At 40.0% G+C, this 25315-nt stretch overlaps 1 protein-coding gene across 8 annotated transcripts in view; it reads right to left on the bottom strand.

The window, feature by feature from the left end:
• LOC117399460 (RING finger protein 151-like) overlaps window positions 1-25315 on the bottom strand; it is a 35757-nt gene that overhangs the window by 4642 nt on the left and 5800 nt on the right. The window contains exons 1-4 of one of the 8 annotated variants that reach the window (XM_033998630.3): window positions 20250-20514; window positions 7857-7975; window positions 6345-6570; window positions 5895-6034 (exon numbers count right to left, since the gene is read on the bottom strand). In XM_033998630.3, the coding sequence (XP_033854521.3) occupies window positions 5895-6034; window positions 6345-6550 (346 nt within the window). In that variant the 5' untranslated portion in view covers window positions 6551-6570; window positions 7857-7975; window positions 20250-20514. Of the gene's footprint in view, window positions 1-5894; window positions 6035-6344; window positions 6605-7856; window positions 7976-11603; window positions 11684-20243; window positions 20515-25315 lie in introns of those variants that run through there. The other 7 variants (XM_033998633.3, XM_033998632.3, XM_033998626.3 and 4 more) reach the window with 7 other exon arrangements.

Below are 25315 nucleotides of genomic sequence, written 5' to 3' on the forward strand. Positions count from 1 at the left end.
AATCCCTGTCATACAGTAATGCCAAAGGAAGGTGAAAATGTCGATTTCCTCCTCCTCCTCCTTTTTCTCCCCGACATTTTTTACAGATTTTTGCAGACCCCCGTCACTTTTATCCACGCATATGTATAGTACAGGACATTCGATTTTAATGACAATTAACTTAAGTCACCATGGAAATATACCAGGGAATGCACTTATTGTGACGTCTATATCATTTATATTAAATTGTTTATTTCTGTTTTAAAATTGAATATTTGTCTGCAAAAAAATCTTTCTTTATGGTATACGTGGGATTTGAACCTACAACCTTCAGTTTGCAAGTGTGTTGTGTACTGTATTTTGAAAGATGAAGACAGCCAGCTGAGAATTCTCCAGCTGTTATATCTGAGATTTTTCGGGCCATCATCCACCTTCATCACCCTCATTCAGAAAATTTGAAATGGAGCTTTGAAAATATTTGGTTTCCTGTGAACATTTCTATTTGTGGTCCCCGCTGGACAAAAAAGGAACAATCTCTGAGAATTAGCTATGCTGAAGGATAACCTATATATTTGGTAAAACTAAAACATAAATAAATAAATTAATATAAATATTGAAATAAATGAATACATAAACATTTATGTATTTATTTACTTATCTTGATATTTATTTATCACCATCATATAAACAATGACATTTAATACTGTATGAAATGAAAATAAATATTCTACAGTTCTTGTTCAATTGTTTATTACTGAAGATTTTTGTACATAAAGGTCATCATGCTTTCATATATTTTTACTTTCGAATTTAAAAATATATTGTAACGACCTTGACAATTGCTTTGTTGCAGGACTTGCAGTCTGTTCAGTTTGTCTTGTCTGTCTTTTATATATGTTACATGTATTGTAAGGGGAACGGGATGGGTCACGCCACCAGTGAATGGGGAGAATGTGTGTTGTTGTTTACCGGGGTTGCAGAGCATTTGAGAATTGCACACCGTCTCCCTGAGTTAGAGTTGCCACCAGTCCGAGTTTGACCCGGACAGTCCGGGAATTGATATCTGTGTCCGGGTGGCAGGAATTAACAAGCCCAGACGCCCTGATGTCCGGTTTTTAAGTGAAACACATAAGAAACACCAACCTAACTATAATATTTTCTTTGACATACATTAGTTCCTTAAACGATTTCCACTATCTTATTTAGAAAAACGTACAGTTTAGTAATGATCTGTACATTCTACTTTGTCCCCAGCATTTGAAGAATGCTGAAGACAACGAACATGTCCACGTGATGTAAACAATCCAAGTGAGAGGCTGCAGTCACTACAAAATACAGTACTAATATGAATTATATACAGTATTTCTATGTTGTTCGTATATAAACATCTAATATCTTTTGTTAAATAGACTCAATTAAAACAATGTATATGACATATTTGGTATAAGAGCATCATAATTTTGTACGGGGATAAAAAATAACTTTTGTTCTACGAAGCGTCAGTAACTAGAATCTGTAGATTTCTTGTAAAATCAGCTTCAGCGAGTGATAGCTAAACGGTTAAGATAAGGAGACTGTACTAAAGGACTATGCTGTGCAAAAAGGAGCACAGCGTGAACAATATGTAAGGCACGTGTGCATAACGATTCCTGTTCAGTTTTCAAGTTGCCTACAATTACAGGTAGATGGATGCTATTTGCAATTATTGTGCTTTTAAATGTGTTATAAGTGATGATGTTTGCGTGATTTCATATTAGTTCAGTAAAATAATAAATGTAGCATAAGTTCTGTTAACGGTAAAGGCATATTTTATGTAAGGACTGGGAATCAGCAACTTGCTTAATTGTGTTAAACTGTATTACATTATCTGCAGTTTTGATAGACCAAGGCTGACTGAGAAATGTGTCCGGGTTTGGCATGAGTACTACTTCCTAAACATGATTAAGTTACAATATACTAAATGAACAGATCAAGCTTATTATGAGTTTGCAAAATTAGATGAAAGCTTTCAATACAATCGGGATAATACATAATAATTTACAAAATCTTGTAAATGTTAAAAACTGTAACTTTACTGCTATACTACTTGCAAATGTTGTGAAATGGAAGGACAAACTGTGGCATGAAAGCTAAGGTGTCCACACTGCAAGCTGCATCCAAAGCATGTCTTGGGTTCGATTCCCACACAGGGTTTATATTGCAAACTTATATTAAAAAAATAAATAAATATAAATAAATAAATAAATCACTTTAAATTTACGTGACAAATTGCTGCTGAACATATGTAGCACCCGGGAGGGGCACTCATTCTTTCTGATCAGGGTGGGATCAGCCAGGCAGAACACCAGAAGGAAAATATAAACTAGACCACACTATTATGTCAGGCAATGAACATCGTTTTGTTAAATACAGGTGGTAAACTATACTTAACAAACAGGGCAGATCTAGAATATACAGTCACGGCAAGCGGTTTGCACTGCCCATTAATTAAAACAATAACTAAACACAGAATTACAATTTAAAACTAAAGGGCAGTGCGGCTCAATACCAGCACAGAGATGGGGCTCACAAACAAAGAAAAAACCCAGAAATAAAACCAATACAGCCCGTCTCCAGCACTCCTCTGAAACCCCAATGCCTTTTAAATTACTAGTTTAAAAACACTACATGACAAAATGGAGACCAAAAGCGCAGGCAGGGAGATACGCCTTTAAATTTAGCAGATCTTTCTTTGCTATTTGTCTTTCTACCACCCAGCGAATCAGAGAGCCCCACACCCGACGAGTGGGAGAGAGCACAGCTGGGGGTGTTGTGCCAGGAGAAGCCGCAGTGCTCAGAGAGGGAGTGGGATGAGGTCATCCAGGTGGTCGTCGAGTCACTGCCGGAGGGATCGCAGCCGCTGCCAGAGAGTCCCGCACCGCTGGAGTGAGCGTACCTCGTGCAGCCAAGGAGGGAGAGTCCTATGCTGCCAGTGCAAGAGCCCCAGAGAGAGAGCCCAGCATCACCAGAGAGCCCAGCGCTAATGCCTGAGAAAGAACCCCGCGTCGCAGTTTCCAACAGAGAGCTCTGCTCCACAACTGCCATCTGAGAGAGTGTTTCCTGTGCCGCCTGGGAGAGAGGGTCCCGCACTGCCCAAGAGAAACTGCCCCACACTGCCAGTGAGAGCATGCCGCACCGCCACCAGTGAGAGACAGCGCAGTGACGTCAGCGAAAGAGTACCTCCCGCTGCCTGAAAGAGACTGTCCTGCGCTAGCAGAGACAGCCCCGCACCGCCAGAGCCCCAGAGAGAGAGCTGCATGCAGCTTGGGGTCCTGTTGTGGTTTTCATGTAGCTGTGTATCCTGGAGCTGTCTATCTGTGCTAAACCATTTAATAAGAGAGCGTCCATTTGCCTGCTGTTCCAAACGCTAAGTAGCAGTTTTCACTGCTTTAAACTGCATCCTGTGCCGTCTCCATTTTTTCCTGCTGCGCACCAGATACGCCGCCGCTACAGTATACGACAGATTGTTAAGTATCTGGAATCTGAATTGAATGCATTGATTTCTAGATTACTATTTCTAGTAATCAGGTGAGGTGCTAAATGACAATCAGTACCGGATGCATTTAATAGATATAATGAATCCTGCTTTCAATATGCTTTGATCAAGACAAGATGTCGAAACACGTCAGCGTACCTGTTTTTACGCACAATAAACGCGGATCAAAACACATAAAAAACACAAGCCAAGTTAGTAGAAACAATTGGGGCAACCTTGCCCAGCACAAAGCAAATAGGCACAACTGTAAATCCGATGGGGGCCAAAGGTTGCCCCAATTGTTTCTTCTAAATCAGCTTGTGTTTTTTATACACATTACAAGAAACAATTGGGGCAACCTTGGCCCCCATCAGTTTTACAGTTGTGCCTATTTGCTTTGTGCTGGGCAAGGTTGCCCCAATGGTTTCTTGACACTTGGCTTGTGTTTTTGATATTTCTTCTTTAAATGGCTGGGCACTTCTGATAACTTGGCGTTTCTTCACATTTCCAATGTGTTTTTGTTTCAGATTTAATACAACAAAGACACTCACTAAAATCACACAACAAAGCATATCACACACATTCCCAAAACTTTAATATCATGCATTTTTATACAAAAATAAGTTTGATATGCCAACTGGTTAGAAGAGTTTAATGAAAATCATGCATTAAACAACCATTTTATACATACCACATCGGTAACACATGTATTCTCCACCTGGTAGGAACAGTTTACAAAAGGTTTCACTTTTTTTTTTTTTTTTTTTTTTTACAATTTAGTTGTAAACAACTAGCCTAAGTCACTACAATACTGCAGATTGGCTTTTCCAAAAAAATCCTTCGATTATTCTGTTGAACTTGCCACAATATTGTGAAGAGATAATTAATGCATATGATTGCAGAAAAGTCACGCTACACTGCTATGATCAAAATACTTAATACCACTCAATTATACATAACTCTGAAACCCCAGATTTCTTTACCAAAGGATTTAATTTAAACATATGCATATACTACTGACAACTTAAATCTGATCCACCGCAAACCACTTTCCAATAGCACCTTTAAATTCCGAAGAGTGAAGAAACATATTGTATTCAGATCTGTTGCTATTTAGATCAGGGTTTCTCAAACTCGGTCCTGGGGACCCCCTGTGTCTGCTGGTTTTCATTCCAACCGAGCTCTCAATTACTTAACTAGACCCTTAATTGAACTGATAACTTGCTTAATTAGACCTTTTTACTTGTTTTCAGCTCTTGAACAGTTGCATATTTCAAGTTAGCTATAACATTTGATAAGTAACTTGAACTGCAACTGTTTAAGAGCTGAAAACAAGTAAAAATGTCTAATTAAGCAAATAACTAGTTCAATTAAGGGTATAGTTAAGTAATTGAAAGCTCGGTTGGAATGAAAACCAGCAGCCACAGCGGGTCCCTAGGACCGAGTTTGAGAACCCCTGATTTAGTTTTTAATTCATCTACTTTGTAGATGAATTGTCGAAGAGGGTTGTGTCTGTGCTCCAACAAATCACTTTAAGAGTAGATAGTTCATTATTCCATGCACAAATGAAATAGAGGTTAATGGTATTGCTGGTATGAGACTCCTACAAAGTATGTTTCAGACACAAAGCAACTGCATAACTGCTTATTTTAAAATCATCCCCCAGCTACTGCCTAGCTACATTGTTCAGTGCACAGTTGCCTTATGCACTGGCTTACACATGTACACTTCAGAGCTGCAAACAGTTCCTTAATTGTTTTCTGTTGCCTGATGTCCTCATAGTTGTACAAAGTGTCTTCATACTAAAAGTTATTCAAGGCAGCTTGTACAAGACAAATAACACAGGGAATTGTGAGGGTCTGGAACCAACTCCCCAGTAATGTTGTTGAAGCCGAGACCCTGGGATCCTTCAAGAAGCTGCTTGATGAGATTCTGGGATCAATAAGCTACTAACAACCAAACGAGCAAGATGGGCCGAGTGGCCTCCTCTCGTTTGTAAACTTTCTTTTGTTCTAACACCCAAGAATCTAAAACAGTTGGGGGATATGGTTGGATATGGGAGATTTGGGCCTAAAGGTGACATATGGTTGTTTTGAAGTTGTTTAGCTACTGTAACCCAGTATATTAATTGTAGATTAGCTGCCAGTGGCTGCTGTCAAGCAGTATAAAGTAATCACTATGTTCAATCCCCCAAGTAGATTCACAATGTTAAATCACATGTTTATAAATTCAACACCTGCCACTTCAGGATGGTCCTTTGAGTGCCCATTAAGAATACACTAGATTGTATTTAATACCTCATCTGTTCTGTTTAGTAACATACCGCTGTCAGTATCATATTCACAGACACAACATATGTTGGCATACTATGTAATTTGTACTGTGTTCCTTTATTACTTACTAGCGTTTGTGCAGGGAATTCGGCTGTATTCACACTCTCGCTCGTGTCTGTCCACGGATTCAAGAGAACACACCATTTCACAGCCATGTTCTCTGTTCCGGCACTGGATCTGCAGTCGATTCAAGTCATTTCGCATGTACCTGCGTGTATCAAATTACATTGACACTATATGAAAAATATGTAGTCTCAGATTTTGTAAATAAAACATCTCCATCTAACAATAATTACTGAATTACAAAGCTTCATGTGGCTTCCATCAATAAACTGAAAGCATTTTTTTAATTTTAGTAAAGAAGCAAGTTGAATATTCTACATCAAACGATGCACAACATGCTTTATTATAATTGTAGTTTTTTTTTTATAGACAGAGCTGTTGAATCTCCCGTTTTACTGTGAGTAATTAGAGATGTTATGACACTGACAACCACTCGCTGCACTGTGCAGGTTTACCTGAATAAGGGTCGCAGCATGGATAAATCAAGGGCCTGCCTGTCTTCAGGGCAGTTGTGGTGATGAACCAACCATCCATGGATGCAGGAGGTGCAGTAGGCATGTTCGCAGAGTGCCTGCAGTGGATTCTCCAGCACATCCCGACAGATACAGCACAGAAGACCGTCATTGACGTAGCCAACAAAGCGCTCTATATCATATCCCATTGCCTTGGGCTGGTGAGCTGCTGTTCAGGAAATGTTTTAAATATAGAGATACACCTGGAGAAGATATACATTGAACACAAACTGCCTTTTCAACATGGAAGTTACAAGATGTTATATCTTGTGATGTGCCTCTTCTAAATACAGTGCCTTCCCTTTATAATTCTGCAGCCGGCACCATAGAGATTGCGAGAGCCTAGTGGATTGACATTATGGGACAAATGGGAGCCATGACCATACCACCTTATTGCATGTTCTTTAGTATAAAGGGCCATCTTAGAAAAAGGGAGTACTGTAGATTGAAATGAAAATAAGTATGACAATTATAGCAGTAGAAAGACTGCAAGATTGTGTCAGAATCTAAGCTGTAGCATAAAGCTCTCTGTCAATAAACTATGTCTACTATGACACTACTATTAGTGTCTTATAAGTGCTGCATAAAGTTAATGGAAACAGATGCTGAGGCTGCTTGAAAGATAACATTCTATGCAAGTAAATTATAGTACTGGGCACACAGCAATGCAGTTACTGTAGCTTATTATTAACAATAAAATAAGTCAAAAACTGATGGCAGGGTGTCTTATTTTGAGATCTACATAATGACTAAAGTTTTTGTTTAGTTTTTTTTTTTTTCACTTATTGTCAGAACAGTTTAGAACTGTTTCTTAACAGAATAAATTATTTTCTCTCTAAACCAGTAACAGCACTTCAATTTCAGACACAGCAAAGTGAAAACGCTGACTTTGTCTTTCAAAACAAGTACTTCTGGTCTCAGAGACTGAACATCCACAAACCATCTTTTTGATCTGAAGTTAACTGCGACAATGGACTGTGAAAAACTACTTAGTTTTATAAGATCATCGGGCCCATCTATGCTCGTCCAGTTCCTGGTAGCTGATTGATCTCAAAACTTTCTTTGCATGGAGTAAACCCATGACTCTTAACCTCATTATTTGAACATGTTGACAAGAATACTGAATGCAGTAAATACTTGATTTCATCCTCCCTTTATTCTGATGAAAGTACTTTTCAAGCAAGTCATTATATTAAAATACTGCAGTGATATAAAGTGGTTAGCAGAAATATAGAAAAAAACTGTACAACTCCAACTGATTAGTTGAAAACTGATTAATTAAAAAAGACTGACATGGCGATTAATTAACCACAACTCTTACAAGATGTGCAAAAACAGCTGCACCTATTCTATTTTCTTGTTACAAATACAACATAATCGATATCCATCTACAGTTGTATTCATCAATTAATGAAATCATAACACTCAGGCAAATATTAGGGTTATTCAATGTACCTGATGCAAGAAGAATTGGTACACTTTAATCCTCCTTTAATCTTCAACTTTTACTTCTAAAAGGTGAGGAATCACCTCTGCACTGTTAACGACACGGCTCTCTTCGACCCTGACAGCTCCTGAATGGAAAAGAAAAGACAAAAAAAAGTAGTATCAGCTGTTGTGTTTCCTAAGTGACTGATCCCCAGAGCCTAAGCAGTCAGCTTTTGAACAAAGCAAACAATAACCCGTGTTCACATGGGCTGAGCCTGGAGAGCAAGCCCTCACAACGACTGGCATTTCTGTGTCATGTTACATATCAGCATCTTAATTAGGAGACAGCAGAAAGCATGTCCATGTCTGCAACAGCAATAATTTTATTAAATTAAATAATCCTGAATATCAATTGTTTTCATTAGACTAAAAGTATTGTGAGGGGTGGGGAGGGAGACCTGAAAACTGAAAAGGTATTGTGATACTGTTAGGTTTGGATACCGGTAAATGTCTTGGCCGTCCAGTTTTTGATAGTTCAGAACTTGATAAAAGTTTAGTTAACACTTTGTTTTGTTAATGCAAATAAATATACAGGCACCACCCTGTTTCAACTCATCTGTTGTTGTGAGAGTTCAATTTACACACGAAAGAGTGTGGAAAAAGGTCCCGAAAGCAGCAAGCTTACCCCAATTTGTCACAATATTTATAAAGATATAATATTAAACATTAATACATCAATATCATAGACCCCCCCCCCCCTTTCTATGTTGGTAATATACAATCAGAAATGCTTACTTTAGTAATAACAAAAGTTCGAAATCATGGTACCAGAATTTTAAGTATAGACACAAGCAGGAATAAAACATTTAAACAAACATTTTTCACAAGCAAGCAAGCTTCAGTATGGTTACATACATGTAGGATTCGTGGCACATTACGTACAGTGACTGTGTTAAACAGCGTCTGTTGTGCTGGTTTCAATGAAGATTACGTTTTTGCTTCAAGATCGGTTCAGAAGCAGTTTCAATTGCCTTTAGTATTAAGTTGTAGATAAACTCAATCAATGTTTAAATGGTTCTGATGTTCTTGGTTGTTGTTTTGAAATGCACACAATATCATCAGTTTAAAGTATTATCTTGTTTCAATTGTTCATCAAAGCACGGTTTGTCTTTTTAATCTTAGCAAAATGTTACGTGTATTACATGTTTTTACTTCTGGTTTGCATGTAGGTATTTATTATTCAAACACAGCAGCAGTGTGGAGTAGTGGTTAGAGCTCTGGACACTTGACCGGAGGGTTGTGGGTTCAATCCCCAGTGGAGGACACTGCTGTTGTACCCTTGAGCAAGGTACTTTACATAGATTGCTCCAGTAAAAACCCAACTGTATAAATGGGTAATTGTATGTAAAAATAATGTGTTATCTGTATAATGTGAAATAATGTATAATGTGATATCTTGTAACAATTGTAAGTCGCCCTGGATAAGGGCGTCTGCTAAGAAATAAATAATAATAATAATAATAGGATTTTACTTGAATCTTAGTCTTTGAAACTTAATATTTATTCTTGAAAAACAAAGTTAGAATGCAGTTGGTCTTCTTTGAAACACGGAAAGTTGCAGGATGTAACGTCGTGAGTCCTTTTTCAGGACGAAGATAAGTACGACGCTTGAATGGGTCCCCATTACAAGCGAAGGCTCCATGGTTACTTCATGGCGAGATGAGAGTCCAAGTCTAAATTCAAGTTCAAGAGTCGAAGAGAAGAGTCCAACATAAACAGTTCATCCTTATTTAGCTTTAAATATAGCGCCCAAACAGGAAGCTAATCCCTAACCGAAATCAGTCCTTTCGCTGGCTTAAAGAATTTGAATGATGTTTCACTTTTATACAAGCAATGTGTGTCACCAACACAAGCCACATCCCTCCTCCAGAGAGATAAAACAGGATTCGTAACATTTATAAAACAAAACTTTCTGATATAACTTTAGTTATATTGATCATAGAAGAATATAAATATCAGTTTCATTCTCCAACAAGCATGCTAAACACGTTATACAATAATTAAAGGAAAATAAGTTGACTAATTTTCACTTTAAACTTCATTAAAAACACAATGAACATTTCAATTTTATTGGGAAAATATACTTAAACAACTCTTAAATTTGCGTCCGCAAGATTAGTTCTTAAAATTATTCTAAAACTAATTTAATCTGTTAAATTGTTACTCATTGGTCAAACTACGTTTGAATCGGTTTTAGTCATTTCATGGGAGTCATGGTACCTCCTATCCACCAGGTGTCGAACTTCTTAACCCTTTATAGGAAGAAAATTGTATATTGGCTTTCAGACAGACATTCTTAATTAACAGATAAGAATCAGCTTAGTTTGTTTAGACCAGACAGGCAGGTCAGTACAGCAGGCAAGCTAACTATTCTCCAATTTAAATCTTTACAGCCCTCTGTTACTAACATCTAATTCTTTGAAGTAGATCTAGAGCAGTGATTCCCAACCTGTGGTCTGTAAGTAAACTCCAGGTGGACCGCAAACAACTCCCAAAATGTGTTTAAGCAGTTCTTGCATAAACCCATTTCTACACACTCACACGTTGTACGACTACAATACGCATTACTAAGCAACACAACAAACAGCTTTAACTACATTATATATAACATATGTATGTAGTCTGCATTTGCCTGCCCCCCCCCCCCATTCTGTTTTCTTTTAATACGTGCGTTTAGAATTTATATCAGCTCCCACTGATGCAATACCAAACATCGCCTTGAAAGCTGCCATTAACTGAAACAGCTTTCTATGGGAGAGTTTCCAAGTGTGGTTATGTACACGTGAAGTGGTGATGTGCCTGCATGACTGAGAGAACAGCTCGAGAGAATCAGATTTGTGGTCGAAAGATGCCCAAAGCCCCAAGTTTTGTCAAATGACGCTCTTAAACCTGCAAAATTGAAACACCATTTATCTACAAAGCATTCAGAACGTGAAAGTCCAAAAAACACTGGACTTTTTAAAAACAAGAAAGGGCAGCTTTGCCTTCAGCAACTTTCAATGCATAAAATGACAACGTTGAATGATGAACTGGTAGTGAAAATTCAAACCCAGGGATCTCATTATGTTAGGTAACTTATACAAATACAAAAAAAAAATGATTGGAGAGTGTACATGATGTCATTCACACTATGGTACAGTTCACAAGTCAAACTACAAATACAGTTTCACATTAACTTATGTTACTATATGCAGCTAAACACAAAAGCAATCACCAAAAACCTCGACCTCCTTTGATTTGGATAAAAATATCCATGCATGTTTGCCTTTGGGAGAAGTGGTTACAGTGTAAGTTTTAGGCCTGAGTGACATCCCGTTCATGAGAGACAGCTCAAAGTTGACCCATTTTGTACCCCCCCCCCCTACATTTCCTGCAAGTTTCATTTTGTGCCTGCCGTTGGTTGAGGCACAGCACAATGTTGAATGCAGAGTGTCAGGTGAATCTTCTAAGTGAAGCAATTACACACCTAATACAATTAAACAAAAATATTTAGCTGTAATCGAGTATACTCACCTATTAAATTGAAGCTGCAGTTTTGCAGTTTATTTGATATTGAAGACAATTTGTTGCATAAATGGCAAGTACTTCCAATTACTTTCTTGGCGTTAAAGACATCAATGCAGAATGTGCCGGACTAAAGGTCGCACCTTAACAAAGAAGCAGATCAAGGACCACCACAAGCTTAACTTTGTGTATGGCCAGAAGTTATGTTACCCTTGTATGAAGTTGCTAGTCCGTCGTCCTCCTGACCAAGACCAAACATCATCTTCAACACAAAGTGACCCCAAGGAGTCTAGTTCCAGAGAATCCAGCCCTCATGCTGTTCAAGACAAACAACCTGTAAAGGAGATTTCACAAATAAACAAGGCCTTGGAGGCAATACAAGAATCTCTACTGAAGAGAAGGAAATTGTCAGAAAAGGTATATGCATATCAGAAGGTAAAGAATGTCAGAGAAGCAATGAAGAGAAAGCTGAGAAAGTTTTCCCACAAACAGAAGTGGAAGACTTCTTCTATTCAAATATCAGTAGAAGTAAGCAAGTTCATATTTTGACAGCTGTCCCAATGTCTTGGTCTATACGGAGGACTTGGTCTATGCTGCTGAGTTTGGTGCTACCTACCACAGGACAGCCAAGGCTTTACAGGAAGAGAAGAGATGCCTATCGGATCTAAATCCAAAACAGAGGAGATTGCTCAAATGGTAAAATTGTTTTGCAAGACGGAAGATGTTACAGAAGTCAATTCATGGCCAGAAAGAAAGATTTTGTTTCTGTTTACAATAAAAAAAAAAGTCAGGAAAGAGGCAGCATCAACAAAAACAGTTTGTTCTCTGCAATCTTTCAGAGGCCTATTGTTTCTTCAAATTACAGCATCCTGACATTAAGATTGGCTTCTCCAAATCTGCAGAGCTGAAACCAAAGGAGTGTGTATATTGGCAGGCAGTAGCGGTACACATGCTGTGTCTGTCTGCACAACACACCAAAATGTAAAGCTGATGTTCATTTGTTCCAAGCTTCCACAACTGAGTGCCAGTACAGAAGTGCCTTTGAATCACTATTGGCATTGCTTATCTTATCTCATGTGTTCCCCACCTCATGTCGATTGCCACTTAGGAAAGTGTGAAAATTGTTCATCACTTGAAGATTTCAAAAGTCATCTACAAATGCTCTTTCAAGATAGCCTGGTGGATGCAGTGATGTATCGGAAGTGGACTACAACTGACAGATCCACCTTTCAGACAATCAATGAACCTGTTGATCAGTTCACAGAGATTTTCACAAGCCATATCCAAACGTCTTCGTCGACATGCTTTCATCGCAAAGATGCAGACTGCATATTATCAACAGCTGAGGGATCAACTCCTTCAAGAAAATGAATTCCTAGTTGTTGGTGATTTTGCAGAAAACTTCACTTTCGTCATGCAAGATGAAGCACAATCACACCATTGGAACAACTCTGAGGCCATTCTTTTGTTTGCTATTGGCGAAACACAGATGGGAATTCTCAGCATGTCTCATATGTTGCAATATCCGAATGCATGATTCATGACACAGTTGCTGTTTATCTCTTTCAAAAGCATCTTTTGAGGTTCTTGGAGAACAAATTTGGGAGGCACCCGAGAAATCTATTACTTCTCTGACAAGTGTGCAGGGCAATATAAGAACTGTAAAAATGTTCTCAACATTTGCCAGCACTTGGAAGATTTTGGCATGGAAGCAGCGTGGAACTTATTTACAACATCTCATGGCAAAGGACCCTGTGATGGTGTAGGAAGAACCATTAAACGAATTGCAACAAAAGCCAGTTTGCAGCGTCCATACCATGACCAGATCCAGACTCCACACCAAGTGTACAGGTTTGCAAAAGGCAACATTCCTGCTCTTGAATTAGAATACTTCGATAGAACAATGGCAAGCTGAGAAAGATTTTCTGGAGCAATGATTGCTCAAGGTAAGAACTGTGCCTGGCACAGGGCATCTCCACTTCTTTCAACCAGTTTCCAAAGCAGAAATCCTTGTACGAGAGTTCTCCCAGTCAACAAAACAAAGAGAAGAATCAAACAGTCAAAGAGGATGTCCTACCATTTGACCAAGTGAAAGGATATGTTACTGTTCAGTATTATCAACAGCTGAGGGATGAACTCCTTCAAGAAAATGAATTCCTAGTTGTTGGTGATTTCGCAGAAAACTTCACTTTCATCATGCAAGATGGAAGCACAATGGTTGACTGAGCTCTGGTTGATTGAAGTGAATTTAGATAGCGTGTAAACTGGGCAGCGATTATCAAGTCAGCTGTTTGGGCGTGTCTCTTAGCTGGCTGTAGTGTTCAAATTAACATTGTTTTTCCCTTGGCTAATCGACCTGCTTGGATTGTGTTTTGCTGTTTGTTTGCAGTCAGAAGGAAGTAGTGATTTTCTTGTTCTAGCAACCGACCTGATTGGATTGTTTTGCTGTTTGTTTTCAGTCAGAAGGAAGAAAGTAGCGACTTTGGTAAGTACAACTGAATGCTTGTTGCTGATGTAACTATATTAGCTGGTTGAAGGAATTCATTTTCTAAAGTGTTCAGAGCTGCGGTTGATTGAAGTGAATTTAGATCGTTCTAAGCGCCAGCTTAAGTATTGTCTTTAGCGCAGTTTAGTATAATACACAGCTAGCCTATTTGTGTGCCAGCACGAAGCGGCAGCCAACCGAACAGCCTCTCTACCAAAGAGCCGGGAGTCTAGCTGTGGGAGTCCAGCAAGGAGACCTGCGAGGAGAGGCTGTTGGAGAAAATCTGAACCTAGCAGCACTCTGTAAGACGCCAAATACCAGACAGCTCTGTACCCTCCCCCCACCGCTCCTGCTTCCACTACTACTGTGCCTATCTGTCTCACTTGTCCTGCTATGACTGTCTCTCACATCCCTGTTATTCTGTCCTCTCACTCCTGTCCTCTGTCCTCTCTCCGCCACTGCTCCCCTAACCCCTCTATTATTTATTATTATTATTTATTTCTTAGCAGACGCCCTTATCCAGGGCGACTTACAAATCAACAAAGCTGATTTCATCTCTGCCTTTGCCTCCCACCTCTCTCTTGATTTCCTTGCTCTCACTGAAACCTGGCTCTCTACTGATACCACTGTAACTCCTGCTGCCCTGTCCCATACTCCGCGTCTCACTGGACGGGGATGTCGGACTGGTGTTCTCCTCTCTCCCTCCTTACTCTTTTCTGTCCCCTCTGACCTCTCCTCACTCTGTTAACACTTTTGAATTTCACGCTGTCCAACTAACCTCTCCCTGTCAACTCCTGCTAATTGTACTGTACCGTCCCCCTCGACCTCTCACTCACTTTCTCGATGAACTTGACTATCTCCTCTCCTCCCTCCCCTCTCTGTCTACCCCAACTGTTCTGTTAGGGGATTTCAATATCCATTTCTCCAACCCCACCCACTCTGCCGGATTCCTTCCTCTCCTTCAACTTCTCTCTCTCTCTCCATCCCCTCCTACTCACAAAGCTGGCCGTCAACTGGACCTCACCTTCTCCAGGGCCTGCTGCCCCTCCACCCTTTCTGTCACCCCTCTGGACCTCTCTGATCACTATTTAATCTATTTTTCTCTGTCTCTCCCTACTCCACCTACCCCCACTGTCACCTCCTGCCGTAACCTCCGCTCTCTCCCCCTCTGTCTTTGTCTCCACCTCTCTCTCACCTCCCTCGACTCCCGCTGTCCCCTCCCCTCCCTTAGCTCCCCTAAGAACCAAACTGCGCTCTGCTGAAAAGAAATGGAAGAGAACCAAGCTCTAACCATGCTGCCCTAGACCTCTACCAATCCCTCCTCTCCTCTACTATCTCCTCTGCTAAACGCTCCTATTTCCAATCTATTATCCAATCCTCCACAAACAACCCCCGGAAACTATTCTCTACCTTCTCCTCCCTCCTCAACCCTCAACCCTCACCCCCCTCCTCCTCCCTCCTCTCTCTCCTCTAACGACTTTGCCTCTTTCTCCTCTAAAATCGCTGATATCCGCAAACTCTTTAACACCTCTCCTTCCCCCACCGACTCCCGCTACAACCCCAACATCCTCCGTCTCCCCTACTAACTCACCCTCCTTCTCCTCCTTCTTTCCTCTCTCAGACTCTTACCTTTCCTACAGGGTCACAAATCCACCACGTGCATCCTGGACCCCCTCCCCTCACCTCTTTCAAGCTGCTGCTCCTGCTCTACTTCCCTTCATCTCTTCCCTTCTCAACACCTCTCTCCTCTCTGGCCTCTTTCCCTCTGCCTTCAAACAAGCCTCTATTACCCCCTCCTCAAAAAACCTACCCTCGACCCCAGCTCCCTCTAGAACTACCGTCCTATCTCCCTCTTACACTGCGAGCGGGCAGTACACCGCCAACTCTCTGCTTTCCTGTCTAACCACTCTCTGCTTTCCAATCTGGTTTCCGCTCTGCTCACTCCACTGAAACTGCTCTGCTCTGCTGTCTGTCACTAACTCGCTAAACTCTTCTTGTGCTGCCCCTCTCTCCTCTGTCCTAATTCTCCTCGATCCCTCTGCTGTCTTTGACACTGTCGATCACTCTATTCTCCTATCCTCTCTCGTTGACCTGGGAATCTCTGGCGCTGCTCTGACCTGGTTCTCCTCCTACCTCTCCGACCTCACCCTCTCTCAACAGGAGTCCCCCAATGATCAGTCTTGGGTCCTCTTACACCCACTCCCTGGGACTCCTCATTGCATCCTATGGTTTCTCATACCATTTCTATGCTAATGAGGCTCAGATCTTTCTTCTTCCCCCTCTCTGACCCCACAATCCCCTCCTGTATCTCTACCTGTCTGTCTGCTATCTCCTCCTGGATGCACTCACATCACCTCAAACTCAACCTCTCTAAATCTGACCTCCTTTCCTTCCCCTCCTCATCTTCCCCCTCCTCTGATCTCCATTCCTCTGGAATCTACCATGCTCTCTCCCTCCTCCTCAGCCAAGAACCTCGGAGTAACCCTGGACCCCTGCCTCTCCTACTCCCAGCACATCTCCACACTAGCACGCACCTGTTGTTTCTTCCTTAGCAACATATGAAGAATCCGACCCTTCCTCACCAACTACTCCACGCAACTCCTCGTCCAGGCCCTGGTACTCTCCTGCCCAGACCAGTGGTGCGCAAACTTGGGGGGTGCGCCCCCCTGGGGGGGCGTGGAGTGTCACTAAGGGGGGAGCGACTGACTAAATAAATACATAAATGACAGATGGACTTATAGAACCGGAGAAATTATGTTTGAAGAGGCGAGTGTGTCCATGAAACTGCAGTGAACAGTGCCGATAAGTGTAAAAAAAATTTCCTGGATTAATGTAAATTGCGTATTTTTTCCAGAGATTTAACAAAAAAAGTCCAGATTTAGCTAAATACATAAATGTTAACAAACACAGTCTTAAAAGTCAGAGTTTAAGCGCAGCTCTGCAACATACAATGCCAAATCAAACACGTCAATGGGCATGGGCTTGCATGTTAAGAGCTATGCACACTGCACACGAGCTTAAAAATAATTAAAACTATTGATTTAAATGGAGTAATGTACAACACAAGCGAAGCGAGTGGCATGAATGAAGCGAGCAAATATAGAAATACATCTGTTTTATTTGTATTTTGCTATGCGCTGTTCGCGTCGCAATAGACCAATCAGAAATAAGGTCAAAGGTAGCGGCTGTCAGACTGTCAGTGTCTCGCTCATGCAGAGATTACCACAGAAATAAAATAAAAAATCTACATCAATGAGAATTTCATTATTAAAGTCGAAAAATATAATGTTCTTTGTGATGCCAGTGTCTGTGGTTATAAAGAAAATAAAAAGAACGAACATTTCAAGAAATAGCAGAACAATTAGAAATTGTTGGTATGTCTATCTCTCTTCATTTCACCGTAATTTTAGTCAGTGATGGGGAGTGCCACACACTGGTTTCATATTTCTGTAAATTGAAGCTTCTTTGTTTTAATAATGTTGACCAATAATAATAATCACATTAGCTCTTTTACAAGCCGGTGGTATTCCCTAAACTGTTTCCTTTTTTTAGTGTGTGGTGTTCCCATGCTCTTCTGTGTTTTATTTATTTTATTTCGTCTCCACAAAAGGAGCAAAAGGAGAGTCTTTTCTTTTCATGACTAGCTACATTTTTTTGTATTCGTGCTGTATTCGTGTCATTCGCTTCGCTCCCGATGTGCATACTGTATTTTGTGAAAACCTCAGATTTAATTGCTGAATGTTTTTCAGATGTATCTGTCAGGTAACTGTTGAATCGCCAAGTTTAAACCAAAAAAAAAAAAAAAGAGTTAAGTTACATGTATTTTTTCACAGATTTATTTGTTAGAAATGTTAGCTAAATGTAAACAAAATATTTAAAATCATGGATTTATTTGTTAGAAACCCAGGTTCAACATGTCAAAATGTTCACTCAAAGTGTAAAAAAAAATATATATATTCTAGACTGATTTTAAATGTTGACTTTGTGATACGCGTTTGTATTTAGCTAAATCAGAACTTTTTTGTGGTTAAGGAAAAAATACGCAATTTACACAAAATCGGGGAAAAAAACTGTTAAAATATAAAGTTGGTCTAACGTTTTAATATGGGGGGGCGCGACAAAATGTATGCTAAAAAAGGGGGGCGACATTTAAAAATTTTGCTCAACACTGGCCTAGACTACTGCAACTCCCTCCTGGCTGGTCTCCCTGCGTCCGCCACCCGTCCGCTCCAGCTCATCTGGTGTTCTCTCTGCCTCACTTCTCCCTTGCTACTCCACTGCTCCGCTCACTCCACTGGCTCCCAATCACCACTAGCATCCAGTTCAAGACTCTTGTACTTGCCTACCGATGCCTTGACCAGACTGCACCCAGCTACCACCAGACCCTCATCTCTCCCTACACCCCCACCCGACCTCTCCGCTCCGTCTGCACTAGAAGACTGGCTGTACTTCCTCTATGCTCCCCTGCCTCCAGAGCCCGCTCCTTCTCTACCCTCGCCCCGCAGTGATGGAATGGCCTTCCTATGGATGTCAGGACTGCAAAGTCCCTGACCACCTTCTGGCGCCTCCTCAAGACACACCTCTTCAGACAACATCTGTAAAACTCAACTCTTCCCTTCTGGACTACATAGCACTCTGCCTTTAATGCACTTTAACTTGCACTTATCTGCTCCCTATTTTACTGTATTTAATCCTGCACTTAACCCAATCTGTAGTATTTTGTATTTCACTTGCACTCGTATCTAACCCTGATGCAACTATCGACACTGTTATCTGCTCTTGAATTGCCCCGACTGAAGTCATTGTATTTTGTATCTTGCTTTTAATTGTACTGTTAATTCTTGATATGTATTTTTTGTATACAACTGTAAGTCACCCTTGGTAAGGGCGTCTGCTAAGAGATAAATAATAATAATAATAATAATAATAATAACAACAACAACAACAACAATAATGACGACAGCCACTGGTGGCTCGGGCTTGTGGTGTCTCCTGAGCAGAAGAAATGGGAGGCTGAAATTAACTTCCTGCACCCGAATGGAACAGCACGATCATTCTGTTTCCCGCACCATCGAGATCAATTTATTGAAGACATGGGGGATGTGCTGACATCAGTGGAGCCAACAACTGCAACATGAAGGACATACACCCTGAGAGACAAGGAGATGCCAAAGCATCACAAGCCTTGACAGAGTGGCTACGAAGAAAAAGGGCAACGTAAGCATAGGTGATATAACAATACATTCTAACAATACATTTTCTTTTCCAGGCTCAGATTTTAATAGTGGTAATTACAGCTCCTGGAGAAGCATCACTTAAAATACCAAGTACCACTGCTGCAGACAAAATTAAATGTGTAGAATTCAGTATTGATTTATATTTAATTCACCTGTATTTGTCTGTTTTAGCCAATTGTGTAAATAGGGCACCTTGATTAATTAACAGGAGAGGAGAGTATACTCGATTGCAAATAAATATTTTTGTTTAATTGTGTTAGGTGTGTAATCACGTCACTTAGAAGATTCACCTGACACTATGCATTCAACTCTGCTGTGCCTCAACCAATGGCAGGCAGAAAATGAAACTTGCAGGAAACATAGATAAGGGTCTAGGCTACAATCTAACAAAAACTGACAAAAATCCAAGGTTACACGATTTGACTTGGGTGAGGTCAAAGGTCACAGATTCACAAAACTTTTTCGCTTGTATTTCACATAAATTTCAACATAATGAATAGATATTTGAGAGTTTTAAAACGACACCAACACCAGCTTTCTATGTCAATTATGGAGGAAGTTGTGACCATGTAAAGGTAGGGTGGGTGTCCAAATCAGGTCAAGCTTTGATGACCTGTATCTCATGAATGGGAGGTCACTCCGTCCTAAAATTTACACTGTAACCACAGATGTTGTACCGTAATTGTTAAATGTTATTTTTGGATATATGAATTACACCGCTACTGCCTGCCAATGTTGTTGTCCAAATAAGTACAGTATTAGACAAATGTTAACGTAACTATTACCATGAAACGAAAACGTGTACAACTATGAAAAGAAAACAATTAAATATGTGTCTCAAGAATGGCCAACTGCAATAACAAAAAGAATGTCCAATTGAATACCGTAACCGTGTGTTGGACTGGTGCAGATGCAAAATAAAAACACCACCACCACATAATGCATAACATGAATTACATTGTTTAAATTTAAACTAACATGACAAATAAAATCAAATAAATCAAAATCCTATCCCGTAGAGACCAGGTGAAAATAAACACTGAGCTACAGTAAATAAAAATGCATACGAAACAACTTCATCTTAAAATAAATAAATAAATACAACTAACTTTAAAACACAAGACTCACCGTTACCTCTTGCTGAGTCGGGCTGGAGTGATGCGGTCGCACACTGTAGTAAATTATTTACATACACGTCGGAATATACGTTCCAATTCACGGCAGTGTGGCAAAGCTGGTATGTTTTCGATATTCAGCGTCTAAAGTCAGCATTATTAATATGTTTATAGATGGAATTTACCTTTATATATAATTATTATTTGGGAAACGTTATCTCTACCATCTGTTTATTTCTGGTCCACTCGAATTATTGTGTCTCAGGTTGCAAAACATGTCGTGTCCTATGATGTCCATGATGAGTGTGGCACTTCGTTAAATATAATGAAGAAAATCGACGTAGCGTTGTCATGCCAGCAGAGAGCATGATGGTTTCGCGGGAGACTTTAGATTTGACAGTAGCGGCAGTGCAAACAAGTAAACAGACACAAGGCAGACCGAGAGCCAAGGTAGGGTTTACTTGCATTACTAGTATAAGTTACACTTTTTATTTTACGAAAATTGACCATTGAAACCTACTCTGGCTTTTACAACAGCGTTAAGGTGAGAGATGTTTCTGTGATCAAATGCAATGTGAAAATATAGTAAAGGTACCGTATAAAAAACAAAAAAGACTAATAATGGCCTGCATTTATTAAAGGTGTCAGACATTTGAAAATCGTAAATGTGTACTTTTGTGTGTTTATTTATTTCAAAATGATGAATATGTACTGTCCGTAGAATTTTTGTAAACCTAAGACCCAAACTTAATATAGGGAGTTGTTATTATTATTATGATTATTATTATTATTATTATTATTATTATTATTATTATTATTATTATTAAATGCACGGCTTCCTTTGGGAACTGTGCTTAGCTTGTTGTATATTGTTGATGGGATTAGTTTGCTGGAATTAGGGGAGTCACACTGCTTGAAAGCAAGCAGTGTTATGCCATTCAGGATCTCGCACTGTATATCATTGCGAGATTCTCTGCTGGAAGAAATTGTGCGAGATTCTCTGTTGGCAGCAGTGTGGAGTAGTGGTTAGGGCTCTGGACTCTTGACCGGAGGGTCGTGGGTTCAATCCCTGGTGGGGGCACTGCTGTTGTATCCTTGAGCAAGGTACTTTACCTAGATTGCTCCAGTAAAAACCCAACTGTATAAATGGGTAATTGTATGTACAAATAATGTGGTATCTTGTAACAATTGTAAGTCGCCCGGATAAGGGCGTCAGCTAAGAAATAAATAATAATAATATCAGTTTTCCTGATCTCCCAGGGCAGTGACTGTGGGCTTGAAGGAGTGTAAATTAACACACACTAACTTCATCTTTATTAAGTGATTAGGGAAGCTAATTAGGATCTTCTAAAGTTAACAAACCTATAGCACCATTCCCATACACTCAGACTACAGAATATGCTACACACAACACAGCATCTCCCAACATAGTAACAATCCCCAATTGTTTTCACCGATCAGTGTTTCTCAATGCAACCACAGGCTGTAATTTGCATTTACAATGCTATTTTACAGCAAAAAAAACAAAAAAAAAAAAACGTGCAAAGACCACCGAGTAAAAACAATGATACCTATTTTCCTACCTACAATATTCTGTAGTTTTAAATTATATATTTTTCCTTCTTGCATTTACAGCCTCTTCATGAAAGTGGTGGTAAACCAGAAAACGATGTTCCAGCAAAAGCCTTAGCCAGAATCTTAAATACAGCACCGTTGGTGGATACCAAGGAGAACTTCCAAACAGAAGAACAGAAGGCTGAAGCTCAACTTGAGCAAGTGGACAAACAAAACACTGGTTCTTCAGTTAGTGAGTGCACCATATTTGTAATCTCTGCTCAAATTCAATTTGGCATAAAATATGATGCATCTGTTGCACAAGGTGCATATAAAATACACAGCCTTTGAATGTAGTTTCCTGATTAGTGTTGTATTTAGCTGGTTTAACTTGTATATTAATAGTTTAAAAATAGCGTGTTCAAAAAAAGCTTGGTTTCAAAATACTTAATAGTAGGGGAAAAACCCACAATTGGCGATCGGCAGTTTGTTATTTTAGCCGATAATGAACACCGATATTCATGCTTGAATTTCTTCCAGCAGAGAATTTAATGTTTGGTCAGGCGTGCTTACTATACTAATGATGCAACAACACTGTAAATATGTCAAAATATCAGTGTTTGGTAGTGGTGCAATCGGCACCTTCATTTCTTATTTGATTATCGTATAGGCATTTATCAACGATAAATCGCTGCATTGACGTTTTATTTTTCAAAATAAAGAACATATTTTTTTTTTTTACACAGAAGATCCAGTAACTAAAAACACTGTTGTGCATATTTAAACAAAAAGGCACAACTTGTATTCAAATGAGGACACATTAAGCACCTTGCTGATGTTGGGTTACATCACTGAATCACAGGCCTTTAATGTGTCTGACACAGTATTTGGTCTTTTAAAGCCTTGTCTGTCAACATTAAGCCAGTGGTGTTCCCAAAGCATTAGCTCTGCCTCAAGGTTGGACAGTGCTGGAAGATGGCGTTCATATTTGTGGCACAATTGCTTGGCTGCTTCTTTCCATCCTTCTCACATCAGACTAGGTATTAATGAGAAACCCTTTATGGCACACTCTTGGCCATGAAAAAATGTGCTGTCTAATTCAGAGATAAGCTGATCTAGGAAAGGAATTGTGCAGACCTTTTAAAATATTCTTGTGGTGTTTCTGCTTCTGTGTTACATCTGTGTGTCTGTTTCCCACAGATTCTAGGCTGGGTAACTACTGTTCCAATCTTCTCAGCAAGATTACTTGCTGAAGTAAACCAGGCTGCATGGTGAAAATCAATGTTTGCTCTTACATCTAATATGTTGGATTTAATATCCTCAATACTGGAGTAGGCAGTGGTCATATCCAGGGAAGATCTCTGTAACTTGGGGGTGATGCCACTAGTAAAAGCTAGACATTCTCATGCCACTGTTAGTGCCACGATGAATTCAAAATTCATCATTGAGTAGTAAAATCCATTGACTTTAGATTTAGTCTCAGCATTCCACTCTTGGTCTCCACTTCCTTTGAGCAGTCCATAGTATTTAGTATGGATTCATGTGGAAAACACTTCTATGGCATTCAGTCTTTGAACCCATCTAGTCTGGCATACATCAAGAACTTTATTTAGTTTTGAATTTGGAATCAATTCCTGTATTTTTTCCTGCAATAGGGACACTTTGGGGAGAAGGAAAAGTACCTACTTATCTCACCAATTGTATTCATCATGTGTTTAATGCTTTGAACTTTGCAAGTTTTAACTATACAAAGGTTCAGCCGATGGGATGCACAATGAGTGTATAATCACATCCTCCCCAACATAAACTCTCCTTCCTTCATTTTCATCTAACACGTACATCATTGAAAAATCTTTCATTTAACAGGGAAACTTGTGCTCCAGTATCAATTAAAAATTGACATGGCATGGTCTGTATATGGGCTTCTTAAAAGAGGCCCATTGAAGGGTACAAGGAACCACAGTGGCCTGGGTACAAAATGGGGCAGCAGTGGGGCCAGTCACTCCTGCCCTTATTGTTTTCCGGAAGCTGCTGTCTACAGTATCGCTGTAAATGTTCCCAGCTACTGCAGTTCCAGCTCCGTCTACTGGTGTTGTCATTACTACTAGGGGCTCTTACGTGCTGTCTCTGCTGACCCCTTTGAGAAAGGGGCAGGGCCTGGCTGTCGGTTTTCAGATTCCTGAGAAGAAATGGCCTTTATCTGTTGCATTTCTCCATGTAAGTTTTCTATCATTTTCATCAGCTTCTCAAAGTTATCACTGCCTGTATTAATGTTACTAGTAGCCTGACCAACCTCTTTCACCCTGGCAATCACAGAGGGGGTAGTTTCCTTCTCCAATTCTCTGATAATTTCAAGCTCCCAACCCAATAGCCTCTTCCAAGCCTGTTGGTTTTGTGCTGCGGAGCTGGATCCTCAAATCCCCAATACCCACAGCCAACATGTCTTGGGTATCTAGATCTATGCTAGAATAAGCATGATTTACTAACCTCCGTATTGAATTACCAAATTCCCTTACGGACTCTTTCTTGCCTCTTCCAACTATTCAAGTTTACTCTGTTTAGTTCCTCATTAGTCTCAGGTGTTAAATACCTCTTCATTGCAGATTTAAGGGGATCATAACTATCTTTTGCACTCTGGGGTAACCCTTCATATACTTCACGTGCCCGCCCAATAAACAGCATTTTCATTCATTTTAATTTGAGTTCCTCATTCCTATTGTTAATCTCTGCTGCAGCCTCAAATTGTTCCGACCAGTCTACCCATTTCCGCCCTTTTACACTAAATGACTCGGGCATAAATACTAGGCGTGGAATACAAGCCTCTCTGCTATTACGACTAACAGGGTTCTCACCCCTCCTCAATTTTTATACTAAAAGCAGCCTATTAAATTTACACAGTACACGACCAAGTCAATCCACCTAATAAATGCACAAGTGTACATACAATTTGCACTAATCAAATTTCAAACACGATCCCACCGCCTGCCACCAGTGTAGTGAACCCACGCCTCGAGGTAACAAGTGTTGGGTTCGGGTAGCATAACCGCTGCCACCACCTTTGATAACCTGGAAGGTCCGGGGGTTAAATTTAGGTACGCTTGGGCAGATATAAAAATAAGAGGGGGGAAAGCACTGGGTCAAACACAAGAGGCGGGGAAATACAGCCTCAGTGTTTTTTTTAGAATGGGACAGGGAACAACTCAAATCTAAAGCGTTAGACAATAAACAAACAAAACAACAAAAAGGAACTCAGTAGAACCAACATCAAAATCGTGCCACTCGTGAAAGTAAAATAAAACACACCATGTAACCTCTAAAACACAAATAATAAAAGCAAGAAAACTCTACCCTTCTAAAACATGTACATACAGCTCTAAAAACATCCCCCCCCCCCCCCCACAATATCCCTCCCCCGATATTAAAGCACAGCCTAATTCTGGATACAACCCACTTTCTAAAAAGAACTAATACAATAATGAATACAATAGTTAAAAAAGTAAACATACACACAGATCGATTTTAAGAAGAAGG

This window comes from Acipenser ruthenus, chromosome 4 (genome assembly GCF_902713425.1).
Source record: "Acipenser ruthenus chromosome 4, fAciRut3.2 maternal haplotype, whole genome shotgun sequence".
In the NCBI taxonomy this organism is placed as follows: domain Eukaryota; kingdom Metazoa; phylum Chordata; class Actinopteri; order Acipenseriformes; family Acipenseridae; genus Acipenser; species Acipenser ruthenus.